The 18,812-nt window shown below is 49.6% G+C and overlaps 1 protein-coding gene across 12 annotated transcripts in view; it reads left to right on the forward strand.

The window, feature by feature from the left end:
• ANK1 (ankyrin 1) overlaps positions 1–9,599 on the forward strand; it is a 207,357-nt gene extending 197,758 nt beyond the window's left edge. For 8 of the 12 annotated variants that reach the window (XM_079988979.1, XM_079988982.1, XM_079988986.1 and 5 more), the window contains 2 exons: positions 1,098–1,265; positions 7,540–9,599. In XM_079988979.1, coding sequence (XP_079845105.1) covers positions 1,098–1,265; positions 7,540–7,566 — 195 coding nt within the window. In that variant the 3' untranslated portion in view covers positions 7,567–9,599. Of the gene's footprint in view, positions 1–1,097; positions 1,266–1,552; positions 1,692–7,539 lie in introns of those variants that run through there. The other 4 variants (XM_079988985.1, XM_079988987.1, XM_079988980.1 and 1 more) reach the window with 3 other exon arrangements.
• Positions 9,600–18,812: the final 9,213 nt, after the last annotated feature.

The raw sequence follows: 18,812 nt of genomic DNA on the forward strand, positions 1-18,812 counted from the left end.
TATAGAGCAAAAAATACGGTAAGTCAGCCTTCCTCAACCCTGTGCCATCCAAACATTTTGGACTCCCAACTGTCATCAGCCACGGCCAGCACAGCCAGTGGTCAGGGTTGTGGTTCAGAACATCTGGAGGACACCAGGTTGGGGAAATCTGAGTGTAGCAGCTCATGCTGCCATCCTAGTTATCCTTCTTCCAACATTAAATCTCCCTGCACTCAGTGGGAATGACTCCCAGGCAAGGGCACATAGAACTGCTGCCCCAGGGTCTGAGCTATGAACCAGGATGTCCCTAGGATGTCAAATCTCTCCTTTCCCCCAAACTCAGCAGGTGATCTTAAGCAAATGGCTGGCTCTCACCTGGAGACCATATGCTGGCCTGCCTTATAGGGGCATTGTAAGGCAGCCTTCACCAACCTGGTGCCCTCCAGATGTTTGGCACTACAATTTCCAGCAGCCTCAGCCCGCAGGGATTGATGCATGCATGGACCAGAGCAGTTCATGCAGTCAGCCTCCTTTCTTTATTCTCAGAACAACCTTGTGAGGTAGGTTAGGAAGAGAGAGAAAGGCTGATCCAACATCACCCAATAAGGATTTGAGGCTGAGCAGATATATCGCCCTTGTCAAAGCCCAGCCTTCCTCGACCTGGTGCTCTCCAAATGTTTTGGACTACAACTCTCATTAGCCACAGCCATATAATACTGGAGCTGGTGGGAATTGTAGTCCTAGAGCACCAGGTTGAGGAAGGCAGCTGTACACATTCTTGCAAGATAATGTCTTGATGCCTTAGTTCACAGAGGGAAACATGATGCCCTCATGGTCTTTCAACATTCCAAAGGTGTCTGTGAGTGATGAATAGGTATTACTGCTATAAAATTAAATTTGGAGGTAGTGGAGTTTGTTTCATATGGGCAAATGGGGCCCTGCCCCACCATTTGGGGCAGGTCCAGGCTCCAGAACAAGAGATCAAGGGCTGTGCCTCGCGGGAAGGCACTCCAGGCATCCGGGGCTGGAAGGGAGAGCGGGCAGGCTTTCCGAGGGCTGGTGGGCATCACTTGAGGCAGCAGGAGACTGTCTAAAAGTGCTGCACTTAATTTTTGCAGATTATCCGGAAGGTGGTGCGGCGGCTGGAAACGGACGGGACAGGCGACGCACGGCAGCACGAAGAGGTGATTATGGAAGGCTCCCTGCAGGAGCCTTATGCGCTGGAAGCCCAGGCTGGCCGCTTCCTGGCCCATGCCCCTTGGCAGCAGGAGAGTGCAGGCAGCAAGGTACCCAAGCCCCACGGGCCTCCCAGCCCCAGGGCTCCAGCTGCGTCCTCCTCTCTGTCGTCTGTCCCCTGCTCTTTCTCTCCCCCCCCTCGCCCTTGCCTGGCGCAGCAGGACCCTCTCCTTCTGCCCATGCCAGGCACTTTGCTGCAGGAGTCCCCTGCCGCCATCTGACTCTCCTTCTCCTTGTGTCTCTCCGTCCGTCCGTCCGTCCATCCGTCTGCCACCCCCCTCGTGGGTTTCTCTGTGACCGTTTGCCGCTTTCCTGTCTCTCGCTGCCGTTTGCCCAGGAGGAGGCTCAAGGGAGTGTCTCAAGATCGGAGCTTCTCGGGGGCAGGATGGGGGCTCAGATAGTGAAACGAGCCAGCCTGAAAAGGGGGAAGCAGTGACACCCCTCACCCCCCCACCCCTCGAGTGGCCTCTTTGGAGGTAAACACCCCTTTGTTCTTACTAGCAGCTGGGGGGGGGGGGCGGTGGCCGTGTGTCAACTGTGGTAGGAACTAGCAGTTTCCCTTCGAGTCCCTCTCCTTTGCCTGTACAGTGGTACCTCGGTTTAAGAACAGTCTGGTTTATGAACGATTTGGTTTACAAACTCCGCAAAACCGGAAATAGTGTCTTGGTATGAGAACTTTACCTCGATCTAAGAATGGAAGCCGAATGGTGGAAGGTGGAAGGGCACCAGCGGCAGGAGGCCTCATTCGGGAAAGCACGCCTTGGTTTAAGAACTGTATATTATTATTATTGTTGTTGTTGTTGTTGTTGTTGTTGTTGTTGTTGTTGTTATTTCAACTTGTATCCCACCCTTCCAAAGGAGCCCAGGGCAACAAACACATTAACACTAATAACAAATTTCAAAGAATTATAAGCCGAGTTTTGTTTTTTTTTTTAAAAAAAAGGCCTTTCAGCTATCAAATCCCTGGAATGTTTTTGATTCCTTCGGAAAGTTAATGAGTTTCTGGGCCCAATTCCAAGTTCTGGTACTGACTGATAAAGCCGTGCACAACTCAGGACCTCAACACCTTCAGACCTGCCTCTTCCCATACAAACCAACCTGGACCCTCCTTCGTGTGCCCCTCCGCCATGTGAGGCCCGGAGGCTGGCAAGAAGAGAATGGGCCTCTTCTGCAGGGGCTCCCCGTCTGCGGAAGGCTCTCCCCAGGGAGGCTGGCCTGGTGCCATAACGGCAAGTCTTTAGGCACCAGGCAAACTCTTCTCCCAGGCCTTCAGCCATTAAACTGTTGCTGTGGGGGTTTTTTCGTGATTGCTTTATTTTACTATTTTTATTATGCCATGTAAATTCTCTTTTTAAATGTTGTACACCACCCTGGGATCTTTGGATATAGGGCAGTATATAAATTGAAATAATAATAATAGGGATGCTGGTGGCGCTGTGGGTTAAATCACAGAGCCTAGGGCTTGCCGATCAGAAGGTTAGCGGTTCTAATCCCCGTGATGGGGTGAGCTCCCATTGCTTGGTCCCTGCTCCTGTCCACCTAGCAGTTTGAAAGCACAAAGTGCAAGTAGATAAATAGGTACCGCTCCGGCGGGAAGGTAAACGGCGTTTCCATGCGCTGCTCTGGTTCACCAGAAGCTGCTTAGTCATGCTGGCCACATGACCTGGAAGCTGTACGCCAGCTGCCTCAGCCTGTAGAGTGAGATGAGCACTGCAACCCCAGAGTCATCCATGACTGGACCTAACAGTCAGGGGTCCCTTTACCTTTACCTTTAAATAATAATAATAATAATAATGGCTGCACTTCAGCAGGGAGCACATTCCGCAAATGGAAAACCACCACTAAGAAGGCCCTGTCTGTCCTGGGTCAGCACCAACCAGGCAGCCCCACCACCCCGGCCTCAGCTGCCAATTGTAGGACCTGAGACGGTTGATACTGACAAAGGTGCTCTGTTAGGTCCTCAGACCCCAAGCCATTTAGGGCTTTATAGGCCAGTATAACACATTGATTGGCCACACTGAGCCGCCCTACTTAGCAGCCCAGCAGCCACATTATGCACTGGCTACCACCTCAACACCATCTTCAGGGCAGTGGCGTAGCGTGGGGGGTGCAGGGGGGGCCGGCCGCACCGGGCGCAACATCTGGGGGTTAGGGTTAGGGGGCGCAAATCCATGGGTTAGGGGGCGCAAATTACTTGCCTTGCCCCGGGTGCTGACAACCCACGCTACGCCACTGCTTCAGGGGCAGCCCTGAACACATCCATCTAGGACTCCACAAGGGGCAGGCCCATCCTCTGTTCTGGACATGTGATGTGGGTGTTAAAATGGGAGTCTCAAAGCACCTTCAGGGCCTCTTCGGGGTCCACAGCTGCTTTGGTCCTCAAACAGTCCTACTAGCCTGCCATTTTTTAGTAAGGTAAAGGTAAAGGTACCCCTGCCCGTACGGGCCAGTCTTGACAGACTCTGGGGTTGTGCGCCCATCTCACTTAAAAGGCCAGGGGCCAGCGCTGTCCGGAGACACTTCCGGGTCACGTGGCCAGCGTGACATCGCTGCCCTGGCCAGAGCCAGAGCCAGAGCCGCACACGGAAACGCTGTTTACCTTCCCGCTGGTAAGCGGTCCCTATTTATCTACTTGCACCCGGAGGTGCTTTCGAACTGCTAGGTTGGCAGGCGCTGGGACCGAGCAGCGGGAGCGCACCCCGCCGCAGGGATTCGAACCGCCGACCTTTCGATCGGCAAGTCCTAGGCGCTGAGGCTTTAACCCACAGCGCCACCTGCGTCCCAGCCATTTTTTAGTGCTGGTCTATTCAGAGGATAGCAGCTTGCATTTCCAAGCAAATGTTGCCTCTTAGCCTCTTCTGTCTAGCAAGCTGGTGGAGAAGGAGCAGAGTCATCTGTCTGCACAGAATTTCTTATCATCCATGCTGGCCTTTGTTCGGCCACATCAGTCCCAGCCAGCATGGGCCATCGTCAGGAACAATGGGAGTTGTAGTCCAACAACATGTGGAGGGCACCAGCTTGACACAATCTGACACAGCCCACATCGTGGGACTCCGACTCCCATCAGCCTCAGTGGCTGCCTGAGCCTTTTCTCTTTTAACCGGAGAGGCCAGTGATGGAACTTGGGACAGTTTGCATGCAAAGCATTTTCTCTAACGTAAAAAGAGAGGAAGGGCTGCTGGATGAGGCCACTGGCCCCTCTAGTCCAGCACCTGCGTCTGGCCAGATGCCAGTGGGAAAGCCATATGCAGGATCTGAGCTCAAGAGCACTCTCCCTTCCTGCCGTTTCCAGCACAGAATGCAGATCATTGCCTTAGAATCATAGAATTGAAGAGTTGGGAGGGACACCAAGGGACATCTAGTCCAACCCTCTGCATTTGTGGCTGGTAGTCACTGACAGCCCACCCCTTCACAAGTTTTCCCAATCCTCTTATCAAGCCATCCAAGTTGGTGGCCAGCCCTGCCGCTTGTGGGAGGGAGCTCCACCATTCAGCTAAGCACTGCCTTAAAAAGGACTTTTTTTGTCCATCCTAAATCTTCCAGCATTCAGCGTCATTGACTGCCCATGAGTTCTTGCACTGTGTGTGTGAGAGAGAAACTTTTCCATGCCATGCATAATTTTGTAAACTGCTATCCTGCCGCCCCTTCCTCGCCTTTTTCTCCTTAGCCTTCTCCCTTCCCGACACAAAGGAGTGCCTGCAAAGCGCTTCTGTGCTACTCTTGAGGATCTGGTGGCACTAGGATCCTCTTCCTGCTCTTCTGTCCGGAAGAGGTGGCATTCTTGAGAAAAGCAGGGGTGCCCTTCACTCTGTGCCCACAGAAGATTTGATTTTAGGGAGTGTCAGAGTAGAGAACAAGCCTCCCATAACAGATCCCTCCATGAACCCATTCTGGGTAAGCCTGCTGGCTGGCAAGTGATTCGTGCCAAAATTCATGCCATTGCCCTATGCCTAAGCTCATATATGACATCACATGGGATGACAGGTGAAAACCTTGCTCAGCCGAAAGGGAGTCTGCAGACACCACCAGTCAGTTGACTGGCGGATCCTGCAAAGGGCTGCAAGAGGAGCCTCCCAAGAGCAGGCAAAGGAGGGAGGACCAAAGGTCGCCTGACCTCCATTGGCAGACAGCAGCCCTGCCCACCCGTCCGTCTCCTTTTGGGGAAATCATGATCCAGTTCACCTGCCAGATCTAGTTCCTCTCCCTGATGTATGGGGGTGTATGTGTGTATGTATATTTATAGAAGCATAGAATAGTAGAGTTGGAAGGGACCCCAAGGGTCATCTAGTCCAACCCCTGCAAGGCAGGAGTCTCAACTCAAGCATCCATGACAATCTTACTGACTGTTCACAACTTGCCAAAGGTACAGCCTCTGTGTCTTATAATAATAATAATAATAATAATAATAATAATAATAATAATAATAGTCAAGTTTGGCAGAGGTACATTTTTCCTACTCTGATGGGAGAAGCCATATCTGCCAAAGCTCCTTCCTTTATACAAGGGCTGAAAGTGTGAGCCTTCAGCCTTCATGCCATCTGGGAATCCTTGGAAGGGCCTGGTTAGCAACATCTGTGGCAGGACTGACCTGTGGCTCCTTCCAGTCTCTGATGCAACAGAAGCTACATCGGTTGAGCTTCTGCCTGCTGAACAGATCTGAAGGCTGCCAGGAGTGGTTCCTGGGCCTTGCTTGGTTGGGCAGAAGGGCAGTGCAAGAGGGGAAAATGTTCCCGAGGCGTGTAGCACTATAGTGAGAGAAGCTTCAGCCACCCAAATTCTCTCTTTCCACTTGCTTTTCAAGCTGCCAATCCTCCTAGATGTGTTTGGGAGTCCCTGTGCTCCCTGGGCCTGTCTGTGCCTGCTTGTGTCGCTGTCTCTCTGCGTTGTTCTCACAGCTGCTTCTTCTGCCCTGCTGGGAGCCCAAAGTCTGTGCAGCACAAGGCTTAGTTCTCGTCTGCCTCGGGGGGGGGGGCGGGGGGGCGGGGGGGATAGGAACAGGAAGGCCTCCTCTTGCCTTGAGTGCTGTCGCCATCCTTCACTATAGAGTCATAGAGCCATAGAACTGAAGAGTTAGAAGAGTCCTCTAATCCAGCCCCCTGCAAAGGAAGAGAGAGAGAGAGAGAGCAGCTTTTGCATGCTCAGATGGCACTGCTCTCACCTGGAAAAACCTGAGTTTCTGCAGAGGTTGTTGGACTACAGCTGACAACATCCCTGGCCACTGGCAATGTTCCATGAGGCTGGTAGCATAGGAGCCAACTCGTAGGGGGTGAGCTCCCTTCAGCTCCCGCCCCTGTAAAATATTTGAGTGGTCTGGACCCCCCCCCCCCCCAGGCTGGTAGGCATTGCCATTCAAATGGTGTGCATGCACTACATCTTGTGATTGATTATGCAGGATGGGCTTCCCTGCACACACAGCCCACCTGCAATATTTTATTCCACTTGGTACCCTTGGCTGGTAGGAGCTGGACTCCCACAACATCTGGAGGGCCACAGGATTTGCAGAACTATACGAAGCCTCCATGGAAAGTGCAGTGATCGTTAAGGACTAGAAACTTGGCATCCAGGAGCAGTTTCTCCTTTTTGCAATTGTATGATAATAAGAAACACCAGTGCATGAATTATAAGAGAGTAGGGAAACCCCTTAAGGAAATCCACAGGCCTTACCCTCTGACCAATTTTAGCCAAATTGTGCCCCCTGCTGGCGTTATTGTAACAATAGCTGGGAGGCTGGGCCCCAAGCCTGGAGTACTGAGCGTCCAAAGAGCTTTCCCCAAGTCAGACTGGCTCCTCTTCAGATTCATTAGATGCGTAGCTCAAATAAGAACTTCACGTAAATTTGGCGACAAGGTGAGGGTATTTCTAGAAGGAATTAAAGTTTGCCTTCTTCGGAAGCCTTTGCAGAAAACCTTCACGTTTGCCTTGAGCCTTGTTTTAGGCAAAATTTAGCAGAAACTTCACCTAAGGCCCTTCCTGTGGGCTGTGGCAATTGCAGGTTGGCGGCCTCCTTACGCTAGCATATTTCCCCCCTTGTGTTGAGCCAGCTTAACTGTCAGGATCCCCCTGCCCACCCACCCAAATCACCGTGGGAAGTGCTTTATTCGAGACTTTGAGTTACCTGGAGAGAGTGGGAATGAGCCCTGACCCAGGTGGGTGGGCTGTGTTTGAAGTGCAGCGGCAGAGATCATTCTGTCTGCGCTGGAAAGGTTCCTTCTGTTTGCACTGAAATTCCCGAGCCCAGAGGAGGGACGGGCGGAGGGGCTTTGCTGTGGCCTTGGCATGTTTCTAACCCCAGCTTCCTGTCTCCTCTTCTTCTCTTTCCACCAGGGCTTCACCTCGACACCAATCCACTGACCTCCACCTCCCTCTTGTGCCCCCACGATGGCCAGGCGAGCGGAGCCACGAGCTCACTGGAGCAGGGCTGGCTCTCCATGACTCTTTAGGTTACATGGCATGATTTCCGTAGGAGACCTAACTTTACTGTCTTATTCGCATGACCGACCGACTGCAGACGCATGAGCTACAGTTCTTCCTCCTGACCTAAAGCCCGGACCGAGGAGGGGAAGCCGTGCGGGGGCGCCTGCTTCCCGGAGCCCTCTTCTTCTGACGCAGCAGGGAAGGAGTCAGCGGGATGGCACTCGGCGGCCCATCCACCCTCGCCCAGCCCTCCCTCATGCCCAGCCTTCGGTCCAGGTCTGCAGGCCTAGGAGATGGGAAGCAGAGCAGGGCTGCCCAGGGGGAGAGAAACCCGCCCCCGGCTGTTCCTGCCCAGTTCGGGTGGAAAAGCGCGGCCTGGACAGTGGCCCAAACCTTGTGTATACAATGCGAACAGATACCTACTATGCAAACACAAATAGGGACGTTCGGCAGGATGGCATTGGCGCGGCTCCCCGAGAAGCCTCCCCGGGCTGCCAGCCCACAGCGGGACGGAGGCAGGGAGTGCTAAGGATGGTGCCAGGCAGAGCAGATCTCCCAGGCTCATATCTCTCTCTCTTGCAAAGACACGCACACACATTCGGGGGGCGGGGTGAGCGGTGGGTGGAAGAAGAGAGGGGAGAGGAAGGGCTAGTGCATGAGCCTCTGCCAGTCCACTTGTGCCAGGCCCACGGGCACCAAACCCTCGGGCTGGAAGAGCGCAGCGTCCCGCTTGCGTCCGATGCCCGGCTCCACCCAGCACAATCTGTCGCTCAGGAGAGGTGCAGAGCTGCGTTGCAACCTTACCTGCGCTTCTACACTAGGGAGGACCTGCAAAGGCCTCCCAACTCAGCACAGACGTGGCACCTGCCAAAGTTTCCTGGACCACTCCTAGCTGGGGAGTAGCAGAATCTCCCCCCCCACAACCCACCTACACACTCCCACACCAAGTCCCAGGATGAATAAAAGGAAGAGCAGTGCACTCTGGGCCTTTGTTCCCTGCCAGAGGATGCTCTACTGCCCCCTCCCTGCCCCTTGGTGCTTGGGGAATCCTCCCCCTCCCCATGACACTTCTTCCAGCCAAGCCAGAAGCCTGGGACTCCTTCCTTGAGCAAAAGGTCGATCCTTTTAGGAGGCATCTACCCTGGGATTCCAAAGAGAGCGGGGGGGGGGGGGGTTGGTGGGGAGTTATGCTGGCTGGTTGCCATGTGACTCCTCTCCCCCCCCCCCACTTCAGTCTTTGGACCCAGAAGAGATGACAAGGAAATGCACAAGTTCAGCTCTTTCCCCCAGGGACCCCCCTTCCAGGCCTTTGGTGCTGTTGCTGCCACCCCATATGCAGCAGCCCCGGGTCGTTGACACCCCCCCCCAAGCAATCTGGGGCTGGGCAAGCATGTGGGTCCCACTCTCATGCACAAGGGGCAGGGTGATGGGGCGAGGGAAGGGAAGCTGGGGAAAGACCCAAAAATGTGGTCCAGGCATCTCCACAGAAAGTATCAAGAGGTGCCCCAGTGACTATCTTGCAAAGTACACACAGCAACCCCCCACCACCTTCATGCAACATGTGCCCTGTATGCCCGCCCGCCCCAAATTTCTGACACAGCCTTTGCCATAGACTCTAGCGTGGGGCCCCCCCCCATGCTTTAGCCTCCTGTAGTGCGTAGGAAAATGAGCTGCAAACTGTGCCCCCCTCGCCTGCCTGCGGGGCGACGCTTTGCCCGCTGATTGCTAGTAGGAGCTGTAGGGGAGGGTGATGCCTAGAGAATGCTGCCGTCTGCACTCTAGATGCTTTTTAGAAGTTTATGAGATTACTTTTAGTTTCTTTTTTATTGTTATGGGAATTTTTGAGCCTTTTGGCTCCTCCTCCTCCCCTCCCTCTTCCTCCCCACCTCCATCCCTCACCCCTGATGTATAGACCATCCTCCCTTGTCCACCTGCTACCAGAATCCAAGTTAATAAAGAAACCAACACCACTTCGTGCTGCCTCAGCTTCTGTCTCTTCTTCCTCTCGCTTGCTAAGAGGAGCGCCAGAAATCCAGCTCTGGCCTGAAGTCTCCTGCTTTGCCTGGCCCCCTCCAGGAGGCAGTTGGGGGGCTTGGATCGCCAGGGGGTGAGAACGCCTTCAATAAGAATAATAAAACAGCCAGAAGACTCTGCCTGCAGCTTGCCTGCTTCAGCCCAGCAGGACCTGGCTTCAAATTATAGCATGAACCCTTGGGGAAGCAGGGGGCCTTCTGACTCCCTGCTCCCCCTCCCAACTGACCTCTGTTTCCGGGGCCCAGCATGACATCAAGGGGTCTCCTTGCTGGGCCCAGAAATCTCAGGGTCTGGGATACGCCTGACCTGGCAGCCCTACTTACTAACTTGACTTCTCTCTTTATTTGTAAAATAGTTTAGATAACCAGGACGTGGTAAATAGGGTATCAAAGGTAACATTGGACATGGAGATTTGCAAAGACTGCTGTAATTTTGCCAGTTTACATCTAAGGAAGTTGGAGAAGTTTGATGCTTTTCACATTTAAAGGCAACTATCATCATTTGCCCTTTCTGAAACAATACGCTAAACAAAATCTAACCAGTCTTCTAAATTTGCTCTCTGAATTTTGCAATGCAGTTCCTCAGCATAGGGAAATTGCATTAGAGCAAATTGCTTTGCAAACGTGTATATTAGTCAAAATTGCAGACAAAAAATGTGTATATTAGCAGAAATCCTGCCATGGGCACAGAGGAGTGGTGGGAGGCACCAGCTGGAGAGCCCCCAAGGGAAGAGCCTGGAGAGAGGCGGTGGGGTGGCTGTGGGCGGTCAAAGGGAGAAGACTGGGAGGAGGAGGTGGTGGAAGCTGAAGAGGTAACAGGGTTAGTGGGTAGGGAGAGTCTGGCAGAGAGAAGCCCAGAAGGGGAAGCAGGAAAGGAGGGAGGCCAAGGGGCAGAGATGAGGCAGGCTGCTGAAGAATCTGGGGGGCCTCCCCCTCCTGCTGTAACCAGCTCCCCCCCCCCAGTCTCCCAGGACCAGAAGAGGCAAGAAGATGGCAGAGCAGAGAGAGACATGAGGACAGAGTCTCAGATTGCTTGAGAAGCACCCAGAGGAGGAGGAGACTTAGAGAGCGGCGGGAAGGCAGGAACCGGCAGTCCTCGCAACTGCCTCACTGGGGCAAGACCTACTGGGAAGGGTTGCTGTGGTGACCACTAGGACTGAGCTGTTTCAGTTTCTTTGAATAAATAGTTAACTTCACTGACACCTTGTGGCCTGCTCCTGACACCCGTCCTGATAAAGGCACACTAAAATGCTAATGAATTTTTGGTGTGTGTGTGTGTGTGTGTGTGTTAGTACGGCAAACTGATGTGGATATGCATAGAACTAAGAAAAATAATGGAATAATTAGAGAGCAACTGAAATGGTCAGATTTGCCCATCCCTCCAAATGATGTGGGTTTCCTGCAGCTTCCACTGAACTATATAGCTATAGTATTTTATTTTTATTTTTTTTAAAAGCCAAGTCAGACAAGGGCAAATCACATGATTGATGTTGCGTCTAGCTTTGCCCTTAGGTAATTTTCCTTTGGAGCTGATCCCTGCAAATGCATTTCTGTGACCCCAAGAAAGAAGTTAAGGGTACATCCCCCAAAGCAGCGTTGGGGAGCCTCTGGCCCTCCCAATGTCCCAGCTGCCCAGCCCACCTGGTCAACACTGATTACAAACATTGCAGTTCAGTGCAAGGTGCTTCTGGCAATAAGTGATGTTGGTTTCTGTAGGTGTTTCTTTAGTGAATGAGGCAAAGCCATGAAGGAGAATTCTGTCTCCCGAAGGGGGCAACATGTCACGGAGGAGGGGGGACACACACCAAAGAAGCCAGTAGGAATTGCCACATCTGCCTTCTTTCTTGCTGGAAAGTTAAGAGTGTAGTGAACAAGCTGTCACTGCAGCTATTGATGTGAAAGAGTGTACACTTGATTTGTACAACTCAGCTATTGTGCACATAGCTACACACACATTAAATGTTGCATTTGAATAACTATGAATGTACACACATTGTACCACTCATTTAAAATAATGTGTAGAAGCCCTTACTGTTGCCTCTGGTCAAGTAGCTATTTGTAAGAAAACAAACACCTGTCTGGCAGAGATAATAGCATGAAACGTGTCCATGCCACAAGCAACTATTACATTCTTTGAAAACCTCTGTTGCATAAATTTGACTAACTTAATAAATTTGACTAAACAACATAAAAAAGGGGGGAGGGAAGAGTCTAGTGAAAGAGGGTGTATCCCTCTGCAAAGGGATGGTGTGGATGACCTGCTAAAAAACATAGGCAATTCATTCTCCCAGTGCCTATCCTTATGTAGGCAAGATGGCACCATCCAGGCACCAGGGGAAGGTGTGCGCAGTCTTGTGGCAGCCCCAGGGTTTGCAGAAGTAAAATAAAAGAACTTGAGAAGGGGCGCACAGCCAGGGCTTAGCATGCTTAGCAGCCACAAAAATGCTGTTAAGGTGGAGCTAGAGTGGAATGGAACCAAATGGAGTATCCTTGGGAAGGGTATAGGTGGCTGGTTTTCTGAGCAGGACCACTCAAGACATTTGGCTGCATATCCCAATTATTCCTCCTGAAGCCAAACCTAAACATGACCCCTTCATTTCAAGTGGCCTGGCCCTCACCTCTCCTGCATTCCCGATGTCTACACTACACAAAGAGTACACACCTTGTACTTTTTATTTGGTTTTGCACACAAAATTTGGGCATGATGGGGTTTCAGGCCCCTGCTCTATGTTCAGTCGCATGGCTTTGACTCCTGGAACAAGGAGGCCCTCCAGGCTGGTGGCTTTTCCCCAGGAGTGTTTTGCAACATGTTGTTGACACACTAATAGTTGCACAGGTGGTGGATTTAGTCTGGACCATCCCAACAGACCTCTGTTTATTAGTTCTGCATTACATCCTTAAAATGAATGCACTATTGGAGTCGGGGGGGGCACTCTGCCCTAGTGCAACAAAAGCAGGACAATCACCCCCCCATCCCAAACATCTGTAGTATGAAAAATTACATCATTTCAGCAGGAAGCTATGGGTCATGCACTGACTGGAAGCCAAGCTTCCTGTCCACTCTGAAACTTTTCGCAGGCACCAAAAACCTTGAAAGTTGGATTGTAGATAATTGCTCTGACATCATCATGCACACAAATCAAAAGGATGCCTGGAGAGGCCCAAGGATTATTTATCTGTTTATATATTTTGAAACTTCTACACTGCTTTTCATTTATAAAATCTCAGAGTGGTTCACAGTAAACAAGAAAGTCTCTAAAAGAGGCAAGTAACAAGCATTAAAAGCATCCAGATAGTCATAAAATGTTAAGAACAGGCACTTACAGCAGCAAACAGAACCAAGAATCGCAATATCAACCGCCAGGAGAGGCCAACGTAATCAGGCAGATCTTTAACTCCTGGAAAGCTCCACCACTACCTGACTTCCATGGGGAAAGCTCTCCTGATTTCCATGGGTAACTCAGTCCATAAAGTAGGTGCTATGGGGGGAAAGGTCTTCTCTGCACCCTGACCAGCCAAACATTCTGTAGTCCGGAGAGCCCCTTCTGAAGATCTCAGTGGCCTGGGCAGACTGTCCAGTTGGGCTTACAGCACTGCTTGAGGAGGAAAACCCCGCCTGGCAGAACTTTCCCATCCATTTCAGGGCTTATGCACACATACCTTTTTCCCTGCTCTCTCCAGGCATGGTTCACACTTTAAAGCTTTGTGTCCGGGCAGCCTTTGTTTTTGCTCTGAAGGTTTCTCTGTGAAAACCTGCTCTTTAAAGCTCAGCCGGAGCAAATAGCAATCTGCAGAAAACCCAAGTTGACATTTGGTCTGATTGAGTGCTAAAGAGCAAGTTTTCATGGAGAGATCTCAGGGCAAAAAAAGAAAATGCTCTGACACAGAGCTTTTAAAAACGGACCTGTACTTGGAAAGAGCAGGTCAAAAAGTAAGTGTGAATAAGCCCTAACTCTTAAGGCCCAACAAGACAATACATAGGAAACACATGCCCCCCATCAAGCAATGTGCGTTTGTGCTTTAGAGGAAAGTAACAATGGGAGGCAGAGATGGATGCAGAGCTTAGAGGCAGGAAGGAGAAGGGACAAGTAGTTCCTCCAGCCCTTTGCTTTTCTCACTGTCACAACCTCCCAAGTCTGTTCTTCTTTCTTTTAACAAATGTGTGACAATCATGCAGAACTCTCCTTTGGCCCTCAAGAATGGGGAGGGGGTATGTGGGCTGGTAAGGCAGTGAGTGGAGCTGGGAGAGAAATCCAGTCTCATTGAGATTTTAATGTGAAACTACCCAAAGGGTGCTCATCAATGGTTCCTCTTCATCCTGGAGAAGAGTGACTAGTGGGGTGCCACAGGGTTCTGTCTTGGGCCCGGTCTTATTCAACATCTTTATCAACGACTTGGATGATGGACTCAAGGGCATCCTGATCAAATTTGCAGATGACACCAAACTGGGAGGGGTGGCTAACACCCCAGAGGACAGGACCACACTTCAAAATGACCTTGACAGATTAGAGAACTGGGCCAAAACAAACAAGATGAATTTTAACAGGGAGAAATGTAAAGTATTGCACTTGGGCAAAAAAAAATAAAAAAATGAGAGGCACAAATACAAGATGGGTGACACCTGGCTTGAGAGAAGTACATGTGAAAAGGATCTAGGAGTCTTGGTTGACCACAAACTTGACATGAGCCAACAGTGCGACGCGGCAGCTAAAAAAGCCAATGCAATTCTGGGCTGCATCAATAGGAGTATAGCATCTAGATCAAGGGAAGTAATAGTGCCACTGTATTCTGCTCTGGTCAGACCTCACCTGGAGTACTGTGTCCAGTTCTGGGCACCACAGTTCAAGAAGGACACGGACAAACTGGAACGTGTCCAGAGGAGGGCAACCAAAATGGTCAAAGGCCTGGAAATGATGCCTTATGAGGAACGGCTAAGGGAGCTGGGCATGTTTAGCCTGGAGAAGAGGAGGTTATATGGTGATATGATAGCCATGTTCAAATATATAAAAGGATGTCACATAGAGGAGGGAGAAAGGTTGTTTTCTGCTGCTCCAGAGAAGCGGACACGGAGCAATTGTTCCAAACTACAAGAAAGAAGATTCCACCTAAACATTAGGAAGAACTTCCTGACAGTAAGAGCTGTTTGACAGTGGAATTTGCTGCCAAGGAGTGTGGTTGAGTCTCCTTCTTTGGAGGTCTTTAAGCAGAGGCTTGACAACCATATGTCAGGAGTGCTCTGATGGTGTTTCCTGCTTGGCAGGGGGTTGGACTCGATGGCCCTTGTGGTCTCTTCCAACTCTATGATTCTATGATTCTATGTTGTTGTTGTTTAGTCGTTTAGTCGTGTCCGACTCTTCGTGACCCCATGGACCAGAGCACGCCAGGCCCTCCTGTCTTCCACTGCCTCCCGCAGTTTGGTCAGACTCATGTTTGTAGCTTGCCATCTCATTTTTGACCACATCCAACTTACCCAGGTTCATGGTTCTTACATTCCAGGTTCCTATGCAATATTTTTCTTTACAGCATTGGACTTTCCTTTTGCTTCCAGGCATATCCGCAACTGAACGTCCTTTCGGCTTTAGCCCAGCCGCTTCATCAGCTCTGGATCTACTTGTACTTGTCCTCCGCTCTTCCCCAGTAGCATGTTGGACGCCTTCTGACCTGAGGGGCTCATCTTCCAGCGTCATAACTTTTATATGGCTGTTGTCTTTGTCCATGGAGTTTTCTTGGCAGGGATACTGGAGTGGCTTGCCGGTTCCTCCTCCAGGTGGATCACGTTTGGTCAAAACTCTCCACTATGACCTGTTCATCTTGGGTGCCCTGCTCGGCATAGTTCATAGCTTCTCTGAGTTCTTCAAGCCCCTTCGCCACGGCAAGGCAGTGATCCATGAAGGGGAAAGTAGGGCTCGTCCGGGATTTGAACCCGGGACCTCTCGGACCCAAACCGAGAATCATACCCCTAGACCAACGAGCCATGATTCTATGATTCTACCTAATCTGTGCTTTTTGAAACGATGCGAATCAAAACAGAGAAGTCACTCTTCTCCAAATTTTGCAATGCAATTGTCTAACCAAATAATGTCTCTAAATATGTTTATATTAGGAGAAAATGTGCACAAAATGCATTTAATTGTGAAAACAACACATAAAATGCATTATATTTGGGGAAATTGCTTGCAAACGATGTGTACATCAGAATAAATTTGCGCTAAAATGTTAGTGAATTTTCATGAGGATTTTTTTTTAGTGCAGATTGATGTGAAAATATGGAGAATTAAATTGAAGATTGGGAAAATGAGAAACTGAGGGAAATCAAAACAGACAGATTTTGTTCATCCCTACCCATGATTTCTGTTGTCTTTGTCAACAGAAATCATGGGTAGGGATGAACAAAATCTGTCTGTTTTGATTTCCCTCAGTTTCTCATTTTCTCAATCTTCAATTTAATTCTCCATATTTTGAGAAGTAGAGACATCACCTTGCCAACAAAGGTCCGTATAGTTAAAGCTATGGTTTTCCCAGTAGTGATGTATGGAAGTGAGAGCTGGACCATAAAGAAGGCTGATCGCCGAAGAATTGATGCTTTTGAATTCTGGTGCTGGAGGAGACTCTTGAGAGTCCCATGGACTGCAAGAAGATCAAACCTCTCCATTCTGAAGGAAATCAGCCCTGAGTGCTCACTGGAAGGACAGATTGTGAAGCTGAGGCTCCAGTACTTTGGCCACCTCATGAGAAGAGAAGACTCCCTGGAGAAGACCCTGATGTTGGGAAAGATGGAGGGCACAAGGAGAAGGGGGCGACAGAGGACGAGATGGTTGGATAGTGTTTTCGAGGTTACCAGCATGAGTCTGACCAAGCTGCGGGGGGCAGTGGAGGACAGGAGTGCCTGGCGTTCTCTGGTCCATGGGGTCACGAAGAGTCGGACACGACTAAACGACTAAACAACAACAACATGATTTCTACTTACAAAACCCATCCCCAAAACACCCCTTCACCTCACCCTCTGCAGAGACATATAAGCAGTGCACTTCGGCTGGCTTAGAAGAGATTGGATGGGGTTCAGAGAGAGAGAGAGCATGGGAGACTCCAGGCTCCTAGACAGTCTCTGTTCCTTTGATCTCTGTGCTGACCTGTCCTTTTGAAGGGAAAGTGATCCATGTTAGGTGGTGTCCTTTTTCATTTCTGCCTCCCCTCTCACACTTTCTCTGGACCTTGGATGTATCTTCTGAGAACAAAGGGGCATCTCTAGCTTCCTTGTTTTATTAAACTCGTTAGCTAGGACTAAAGAACTCTTGTACTTCCCTGAGTAAACATAAGCTTTCTTATTTTATGCAAAGTCTCCAACTGCATGACTTTAATTAAAGGTGTGCACTAAACAAGGATTCATTTCATGAAAGCTACTGCATGCAATCCCTGTACACTGATAGTGGGTTCATCCTATACTGTACAGCACAATCCCATTCTTCTGCCCCCAAAATGTGTGCTTTCAGATGGGTAGCTCAAAAAGCGTAAGAAGAGCCGTGTTAGGTCAGACCAAAGACCTGGAACTATTCTGTTCCCACTGGGGTCAACGTCTTCAGAACATGCGGGCAACCATAGCTCTCTCCTGATGCTCTCTCTCTTCCTAGCAACTGGCGTGCAGATACCGATACTCTGATACCCAGTAAGTAATATAGTGACCATGACTAGTAGCCACTGACGACTTGAGTTTGTATGACCCTCTTTTAGAGCTGTCCAAAGTGGCTGCTGTCACTACATCTTGTGGCAGAGAGTGCCATAGTTTAACCATGCACAGTATGAAGAAGTACAGCCGTTCACCATTCATTCGTCGCTCACTGGATTACTCCTCTGGGTTTCTTGTACAATGAGAGAGGAAGAAAAATTTCCTATCCACATTCTCCATACTGTGTAAAATCAATACACCTCCAACACAGTCTCCTTAATTGCCTTTTTCTAAAATAAAGAAACCGCAAATGTTGTAAGCTCTCTTCACAGGAGAGTCACTTCATCCCCTTAATCATTTTGGCTGCTTTTTCTGATGCTTTTCTGACTCTACAATATCCTTGTTGAGTTGGGATGCCCAGAACTGTCCACAGTATTCCAGGGGTGATCAGATTTGCATAAAGGCATTCTGACATTGGTACATTATTGTTGATCCTTTTCCATGACCCTGGACACTGGATTTCCATTTTCCTTTCACTTTTTCACTCCTCCTGCACACACCAGCCTCAACATTTTCATTAAGCTGCCCACCATGACCCCAAAATCCCTTTCCTGGTCAGTCATAATCAATTCAGACACCCTCGGAATGGATTCTAAATTTAGGGTTTTCCTACCCTGGTGTGCATCAAATGATGTTTGGCATTTTATTGACCATTCACCCGGTTTGGAAACATCATTTTGGAGCTTTGCAGAATCCCTTTTGGGCTTTATCACCCTGAATAGTTCGCTGTTGTCCATAATCCTGATCCTATCTGGGCCTTTTCGGTAGTGGTGCCCACCCTTTGGAACACCCTCCCATGTCAAGGAAATATAACCAACTATCTGTCTTTTAGAAGACATCTGAAGGCAGCCCTGTATAGGGAAGTTTTTAATGTTTGGTGTCTTACTGCATTTTAATTTGATGGAAGTTGCCTAGAGTTGCTGGGGAAACCCAGTCAGATGGGCAGCATATAAATAAGAAATAATAATAATAATAATAATAATAATAATAATAATAATAAACCTCACTCCTAGCTCCAGATCATTTAAAAACAAATTTAAAAGTACAGGCCCGTTTATAGATCCTTGGGAGGGCAAACTTCTAATCATGCTTTCCACCAATTTGCCCAGAACAGATGTTAAGCTAACTGGCCTGTCATTTTCTGGATCCAAAGGTCCAAATAACATAAAATAAAGTAAAATATTCTAACTTCAGCCCCTCTGTGGTCCAGATCAGTCCTTGAACAGAGGATGGTTTTAGAAATTATAATAATAATAATAATAATAATAATAATAATAATAATTTTGTTAGAGATCAGCAACTTCACCTTTGCATTCCTGAAGGACTCCTGGATGAACAGCATTCAGACATGGCGATTTGTAAATTTGTGAATGAGGCCTAGACATCCGTCTCTTGTCACCACTGTATCCCTAAGTTCACTGAACTCT

This window comes from Podarcis cretensis, assembly GCF_951804945.1.
Source record: "Podarcis cretensis genome assembly, chromosome: 8".
NCBI classification, from domain to species: domain Eukaryota; kingdom Metazoa; phylum Chordata; class Lepidosauria; order Squamata; family Lacertidae; genus Podarcis; species Podarcis cretensis.